This window comes from Triticum dicoccoides, chromosome 3A (assembly GCF_002162155.2).
Source record: "Triticum dicoccoides isolate Atlit2015 ecotype Zavitan chromosome 3A, WEW_v2.0, whole genome shotgun sequence".
NCBI lineage: Eukaryota > Viridiplantae > Streptophyta > Magnoliopsida > Poales > Poaceae > Triticum > Triticum dicoccoides.
Genome location: NC_041384.1, coordinates 550,744,716 through 550,752,874, shown reverse-complemented (window position 1 = coordinate 550,752,874; position 8,159 = coordinate 550,744,716). Strand labels below are relative to the sequence as shown.

General features: G+C 49.9%; 1 protein-coding gene across 1 annotated transcript; it reads left to right on the top strand.

The window, feature by feature from the left end:
* Positions 1-3,061: 3,061 nt before the first annotated feature.
* LOC119269113 (probable xyloglucan glycosyltransferase 1) lies at positions 3,062-7,697 on the top strand. The gene is made up of 5 exons (XM_037550870.1): positions 3,062-4,231; positions 5,050-5,358; positions 5,449-5,739; positions 5,837-5,950; positions 6,624-7,697. Exons 1-5 carry the CDS (start codon positions 3,461-3,463, stop codon positions 7,254-7,256), a joined length of 2,118 nt encoding a protein of 705 aa, XP_037406767.1. The 5' UTR covers positions 3,062-3,460; the 3' UTR covers positions 7,257-7,697.
* The last annotated feature ends 462 nt before the right edge of the window (positions 7,698-8,159 follow it).

Sequence of the window (8,159 nt, the reverse complement as noted above, 5' to 3'; positions counted from 1 at the left end):
TTTTCTCCGAAATCACCCGGAACACTTCCGGTGTCCGAATATAGCCGTCCAATATATCAATCTTTATGTCTCGACCATTTCGAGACTCCTCGTTATGTCCGTGATCACATCCGGGACTCCGAACTAACTTCGGTACATCAAAACTCATAAACTCATAATGTAACTGTCATCGAAACCTTAAGCGTGCGGACCCTACGGGTTCGAGAACAATGTAGACATGACCGAGACATGTCTCCGGTCAATAACCAATAGTGGAACCTGGATGCTCATATTGGCTCCTACATATTCTATGAAGATCTTTATCGGTCAGACCGCATAACAACATACGTTGTTCCCTTTGTCACCGGTATGTTACTTGTCCGAGATTCGATCGTCGGTATCTTAATACCTAGTTCAATCTCGTTACCGACAAGTCTCTTTACTCGTTTCGTAATACATCATCGTGCAACTAACTCATTAGTTGCAATGCTTGCAAGGCTTATGTGATGTGCATTACCGAGAGGGCCCAGAGATACCTCTCCGACAATCGGAGTGACAAATCCTAATCTCGAAATACGCCAACCCAACATTTACCTTTGGAGACACCTGTAGAGCTCCTTTATAATCACCCAGTTACGTTGTGACGTTTGGTAGCACACAAAGTGTTCCTCCGGCAAACGGGAGTTACATAATCTCATAGTCATAGGAACATGTATAAGTCATGAAGAAAGCAATAGCAACATACTAAACGATCGGGTGCTAAGCTAATGGAATGGGTCATGTCAATCACATCATTCTCCCAATAATGTGATCTCGTTAATCAAATGACAACACATATCTATGGTTAGGAAACATAACCATCTTTGATTAATGAGCTAGTCAAGTAGAGGCATACTAGTGACGTTTAGTTTGTCTATGTATTCACACAAGTATTATGTTTCCGGATAATACAATTCTAGCATGAATAATAAACATTTATCATGATATAAGGAAATAAAATAATAACATTATTATTGCCTCTAGGGCATATTTCCTTCATTGTCGGCACTGAACATGCGTGGCAGTTTGAGAAACCAAGTGACGCGCCCCACATTGAATAACCTGACGCTTGGCCTGACCATCGCCCACTGTTTATAACAAGGCCAGGGCCGGCATGATCCGTACCGCACCACCTCCACTATGGCTGCGAGCTATAGAGTAATGTGGGAGAGCCTCTCAACGAAGCAAAATCACGAGTTGGCTGGCATTGCGGTCGTCTGGCAAGCCGACCTTGCGAATCAGACAGAGCAAGGCTTGTCGGCGAGCTCACCGGAGGTCAGGGATGACAACGAGATGATGTACGAACGAGCCGGCGCCACCGCCAGCACCGGGCCATGTTGGCTTCACCTTGGAGCAGGTGCAGGCATACTTCGACGTTGTAATGGCTGAAGAGCATCCGGTGCCGTTGGTGTCGGTGTGCCGACAGGCGTAGAAGGAACAACACCACACACTTTGTCCCCTCGACGAGCACCAGCTCGCGGAGGGACAAATCGTCCGTGAGTAGGCCAACGACAATACCGTCGTGGCCATGGTGGCAGACGATCCGGGATTCCTGGTCCACAACGCCTGCAACATCCGCCGCTAGTGTTGGTAGCTGCACATCCTGCGGGCGGAGAGGGATACACTGTTCAGGAAGATCGACGCGGATGTGTACGAAGAGGAGGCACAGTTGTAGGACGTCGCCAGCTCCGCGTCGACCACGCCACCCAAGCCGTTTGCGCTCGTCCGCAACGACCGCGAGGCCGGTCCATCCACGTCTGACGCTGTCCACAAGACAGACTCTGGCGACGAAGAGTAGGAGATGGCAGACAACCACATCTGGTATCTCATATGGGCCGTGTTCCACGTCCTATTCTTCACATCTCGTAGCTTCACTTCGTGAGGCTCATTGCCGTTGAGCTTGCTGGACATGGGAGCACAGGACGTGCAACACAAGTGCCTTCGCGGCAGGCAAATATTTAGATCATGTCAAAAAAGGTCGTCCGTTATTGTTTAGTTAAAATATATGGGAATATAATTAATTTGATCTGATTAAAATGAAAATTATCTGGTATGATTAAATTCCTTTTATAAAAGATGTACGGCACAGTTAGATGATTTACTCTCATATCACATTGCAGACAAACACAATGCCTATTCTATAGGTCCGCGTTGGAGATATATACCTAGCCAAAGTACCCAACCCCAACCCCAACCGAACCGGACCGGACCGGTGGATGAATGGATGGATGGGGATGGAGACGGCCGGACGTGTGTGGGCCGGGCTGGGGCTGGGGGCTGGGGGTCGCCACCGACACCGTCCTGGCTCCACGCAACGAATCATCTCATCATCACGTGTCCCGTTGCACTCGCCGCCCCTTCCCTTCCAGCTTACAACTAACTACAGTAAGCTCTTGTCAAGTTACCCATGCTAGTAGTAGTACTCTTATGCTAATGAGACACAGACACGCGGTAGATGGAAGCGTCGTCCCGCTGCCATTTGCAGATCCCGACGACAAGAACACCATGGTTTCCACGTTAACTAGTCAATCCCGCCGCTGCTTTCCAATCCAACTGGGGATTATTACCAACTTCATGTTAACAGTAGTACGTTAATCGAGCTGATGAACGGGGCCCAGCGTTGGGCAGGGAGCGAGAGCTACTCTCTCTGTCCGTCCGCGGAATAAGTGTACATCTGGATTTTGCCGCAGTATCAACTTTATAGAAAAAATAGTCGCATTTATGGCACTGAATTAGTATCATTAGATTCGCTTTGAAATGTACTTTCATAATATATCAAGTTGACGTCACATATGGTTACATTTTTCTATAAAATTGATTAAAATTATAAATCTTTGACCTATCACAGAGATAAGATAGAAGTACATTTATTCATGGAGGAGGGATAGCTGCTTAAAAGCCGTCCTCCACTCCTACTCTGGTCTCCAGCTGGAACCAGAGGCCAAAGTGAAACCAGAGGAGCTCTGAATTTTCTTCTCTTTTCTACGGGGGTGGCGGTGGTGCTCGCGCCCGGCTCGCGGCGGTGTGGTAATCATAGGGGAGAGTAGGGGTGTGTATGTATAAAGGCCCGGCTTGTCCCGAGCTGAGCCGAGGGGAAGTTGGATTGGATCCCCCGCCGCGACGTGGTGAGCTACTCAGAGCTGAGCTGTTTCCTCCATCTTCCTCCCCTCACTCCTCCCTGCTGCCGCGCCTCACTCTACGCTACGCTACGCTCCGTGCGCGCGTGGGATCCTGCTGCTGCCTGCCCGCCTGCCATCCGTCCCCGTCCTTCCTCCTGCCATTTCCTTCTTCCCCTGTCTCTTCTTCCGTCTTGGCGTCCGTCCACCTCTAGCTCCAGCCTAGCCTCAGAGAGTGTGTGTGTGTGTGTTGATGAGGAGGTGAGGGGGGCCGGAGCCACAGCCGCAGCCGCCAAGGGGGCGGCATCTGGGGTCCGGGGCCGGCAATGGCGCCGTGGTGGGGGCAGGAGGCGCGGGGAGGGGTGTCCGGCGGCGTGACGGGGACGCCCGTCGTGGTCAAGATGCAGACCCCGGACTGGGCCATCTCCGAGGTGCCGCCGCCGGGCTCCCCCGCCGCGGGGGGCAAGGACGGCCGCGGCAAGAACGCGCGCCAGATCACCTGGGTGCTGCTCCTCAAGGCGCACCGCGCCGCCGGGAAGCTCACGGGCGCCGCCACCGCCGCGCTCTCCGTGGCGGCGGCCGCGCGCAGGCGGGTGGCCGCGGGCCGGACCGACTCCGACGCCGACGCCGACGGCGCGCCGCCGGGGCCGGGGGCCGGCAGGCCCGCGCTGCGCACCAGGCTCTACGGCTTCATCCGCGCCTCCCTCCTCCTCTCCCTGCTCCTCCTCGCCGCCGACGTCGCCGCGCACGCCCAGGGCTGGCACCTCGCCGCGCTCCCTGACCTGGAGGCCGTCGAGGGCCTCTTCGCCGCGGGCTACGCGGCCTGGATGCGCGCCCGCGCCGCCTACCTCGGCCCGGCGCTGCAGTTCCTCACCAACGCCTGCGTCGTGCTCTTCATGATCCAGAGCGCCGACCGCCTCATCCTCTGCCTCGGCTGCTTCTGGATCAAGCTCAGGGGGATCAGGCCCGTGCCCAACGCCGCCGCCGCCGGCAACGGCAAAGGCTCGGACGACGTCGAGGCCGGCGCCCAGGAGGAGGAGGAGGAGGGGGAGTTCCCCATGGTGCTCGTCCAGATTCCAATGTGCAACGAGAAGGAGGTGAGCTACAAAAACCAAAAGAAACGAATTTCCACTTCTCCGCCTGCCATTTTTTCTGTGCCTGAAGGTGAAATCAAGGTCGCGGCCTGGGATTGGGCGTCGGCCGCCCCGGCCGGCCGCCGCATTGGTGGTCGCAGGCATCGAAAGATTCGGATTTGAGCTGCAATCCCGGGACCGAAAATTAACCGGCGGATAGATAAGAGCCATAGGATGCAGTGGATAGTTGAGATTGGGTTATCCATCTTGGCTGCAGTGCCAGTAACGCAAAATATTGGCCCCTATCACTTTGGGGACTGGACTGGAGTGTTGCTTGCAAGTTGGGACTGAAACGGTTTCTCTTGTTTTTTGACCAAAGCTCCTACTAGTTGGTTAACGTGATGGCTACTACTACTACTACTGAGTGTTGGGTGTTGTCATCATGAACTGTTTGGTTGAAGATTCGATCCCGGAATGGAGTATGTGGGCTGAAGAGTTCCATTTTTGGGGATGGGGTGCTCGAGTGTTTCTAAAGCACATCCCAGTTATGCTTGTCTATCTTTTCCATCCCAAGACACATTTTAGACGCGGCTGCCAATTCAATTCATTTGCTGCTGTCAAATGAGGGTGCCGCTTATTCAATACTCCATTATAGTCTTGTTTGTTTAATGATGCTTTTTAATGTTTCATGCTCCTAAGTTAGTTATTGTTCTTGTTCTTTTTAATGGTAGGCTTCATTTTGAACAATACTGAATCAGGGAAATATTGAATAATCTGTGCAACTATGATGAATCTTGAATCAAATTTTAGCTCATTCCTTTGATTTGTATGCGTGTTTGCAGGTGTATCAGCAATCCATTGGAGCTGTCTGCAATCTGGACTGGCCGAGATCGAATTTCTTGGTGCAGGTGCTCGATGATTCTGATGATGCTGCGACTTCTGCTCTCATCAGAGAGGAGGTTGAGAAATGGCAACGGGAGGGTGTCCGGATATTGTACCGGCACCGGGTGATTCGTGATGGCTACAAGGCTGGAAATCTCAAGTCTGCCATGAACTGCAGCTATGTGAAAGACTATGAGTTTGTTGTTATCTTTGATGCTGATTTCCAACCACAAGAAGACTTCCTGAAGCTAACTGTGCCCCATTTCAAGGTATAGCTCAAAATTCACATTCATTCTTATCTAATGATGACGAGCCCATGAAAGTTCTATCATCTGACTAGCTGCGTGTGCGACTTTCAGGGCAAAGAGGATGTTGGACTAGTTCAGGCAAGGTGGTCTTTTGTAAACAAGGATGAGAACTTGTTAACTAGGCTGCAAAACATAAATCTGTGCTTCCACTTTGAGGTGGAACAGCAGGTTAATGGGGCATTCCTCAATTTTTTCGGGTTCAACGGAACCGCGGGAGTGTGGAGAATTAAGGCACTCGAGGACTCTGGAGGATGGATGGAGAGAACGACAGTTGAAGACATGGATATTGCTGTCCGAGCACATCTAAAGGGATGGAAGTTTCTCTATCTTAACGACGTTGAGGTACTTGAATAACCTCTCTTGTGGTTTATGACTTTTCTGTATGGTATTCGAAGCTTCACTGATCATTCAAACTGTGCTACACGAATTTTCCTTTCAGTGCCAGTGCGAATTGCCGGAGTCATATGAAGCATACAGAAAACAGCAGCATCGATGGCATTCTGGTCCGATGCAGTTGTTTAGACTCTGCTTTGTGGACATTATCAAATCGAAGGTATGAACTTAGGCATATTTTGGAAGATGAGTCTTTTTTTGGGGAAAAGATGAGTTGAACTGCATTATACTTCAAAATTTACTTCTGTTGTAAGTATACTTGGTTTAGGCTTGTCCCTTTCTTGCGGTTAACAAGGTTTTAGCTGCATTCAGTTGCTTAATTAAGTACAGTTTGATTAGTATGACAAGTCACATCCGCAGGATGAATATTTACAAGGCTGATTATTTCCCAGGAAGCACAAGTAGGACGTATGTTTGCAAGTTTTCATGACTAAACTATACAGTTGTATAAACTTTGTTCTGCTTGAAGTTTGGTCAGTTAAAATCATTTTAACTCGCATATTGTTTAATGGTTCTATTTTAATCTTATAATTAGATTTACATTTTGACTCGCTCGCTTTGATAAATTCCCTTCTTACCAAGGGTCATCATTTATGTATTGCCTCCTCACATTTTGCAAATTGCAATGAAGTTTATTTGGTCAATATCACACAGTACTATCAAATTTTGGGCAAACTCTATTAGTCTGGAAAATCAATCGGCCTATGTGGTTTGTAAAAATGCGCGAATTCGTTTTGATCAACATTCTTACACCTGATGAGCACCCTTAGTTTTCAAATGTTTGCCCCATATATTTATGTACCACTGAATGACATTACCTACCTCTGTTGCAGATTGGGTTCTGGAAGAAATTCAACTTGATATTCCTTTTCTTTCTCCTCCGAAAACTGATTCTGCCCTTCTATTCATTCACCCTCTTCTGCGTCATACTTCCAATGACAATGTTTGCTCCTGAAGCAGAGCTACCTGCCTGGGTGGTGTGCTACATTCCAGCAACCATGTCCTTGCTCAACATCCTCCCAGCCCCAAAGTCCTTCCCATTCATCGTCCCCTACCTTCTGTTTGAGAACACCATGTCGGTGACCAAGTTCAACGCCATGATCTCCGGCCTGTTCCAGCTCGGGAGCGCCTACGAGTGGGTCGTCACCAAGAAATCCGGCCGGTCTTCGGAGGGCGATCTCGTCGCCCTCGTCGAGAACGAGAAGCAATCCAAGCAGCAGAGAGTAGGGTCCGCGCCCAACCTCGACTCCCTAGCAGCAAAGGAGGAATTGTACCCGAAATCGGAACCTAAAAAGAAGAAACACAATAGGTTATACAGGAAAGAACTAGCATTGTCCTTCCTCCTCTTGACAGCAGCAGCTCGCAGCCTGCTCTCGGTTCAGGGCATACATTTCTACTTCCTTCTGTTCCAGGGGGTGTCGTTCTTGGTCGTCGGGCTCGACCTCATCGGCGAGCAGGTGGAGTGATGATGATAGGATACTACAGCAAGCAAGCAGTATAATGGGGTTTTCTCTTTTTTGCATTTGATGAAGCGCGTGGAATGTGCCATTTGAAGCATCACCGAACGCGAGAGGTGGCTCTGGCTGATGATCATCAGAGAGAGGCTGAAATGGAATGAAATGAAAATGAAATGTTGGGGTTGTAGATATATGGCTTGGGACTCGGCCTGTGAGGTCCCAATTCTTTTGTAAGAATCGATGGATGGGTCTTCGGTGGATAACTAGATTGGGTTAATTCTCTTCTTCTTGACAGTTTACCTTCAAATGAAGTGATACTGTTGTTGTTGTTGTTGTTGTCGTCGTCGTCATCATCTGTAATGTAGTACTTTGGAATGCATAGTGAGTGATACTTGTTCTGGGTACACCAACCGCACCATGGATTAATTGGAATGCTTCTGCTTCTGTGTACTTTGAGGAAGGATTTACACGCGAAATGTGTATGGTTTGGCTGCTACTTTTGGCTTGTGATGGTGGCCGACGTTTTGGTCACTGTCAGTGAGAGGACGATTAGGGCCTAAGTTGGGGGGCTTTGCTCCGTGCGTCTGCGAGCAGTCCATGTGGCCGCGAATAGGAAATTTGCTGTGTGTGATTTGTCCTTTGTGATGGACTGTTGTTGCTGTTATGCCGTCGCCTTCGCTCGGCACTTGCATTTTACTACTGCCGCGCTGCGCTGCTTTGGCGGAGCGGAGCAGTTGGGCAACGAGAAATACCATACGTGTACACCAGCTGGGTTACTGTCTGCCGGCAAAGTGAAGGCACGCACGCCGATCGCCTATACGCTCAGACCCGCACACAGTCTGTCTGTCCCCTCCTCTGTGCCTGGTTTCTTCTCTCTTCCACGGCTATCCATTGTAGACACAGATCATTTCC

Excerpts from the sequence above, each read along its gene's own strand:
- LOC119269113 (XM_037550870.1), top strand. The coding sequence starts at position 3,461 with ATGGCGCCGTGGTGGGGGCAGGAGGCGCGGGGAGGGGTGTCCGGCGGC. Across the intron at positions 4,232-5,049 it reads CAATGTGCAACGAGAAGGAG|GTGTATCAGCAATCCATTGG; the intron begins GTGAGCTACAAA and ends GCGTGTTTGCAG. Across the intron at positions 5,359-5,448 it reads TAACTGTGCCCCATTTCAAG|GGCAAAGAGGATGTTGGACT; the intron begins GTATAGCTCAAA and ends TGCGACTTTCAG.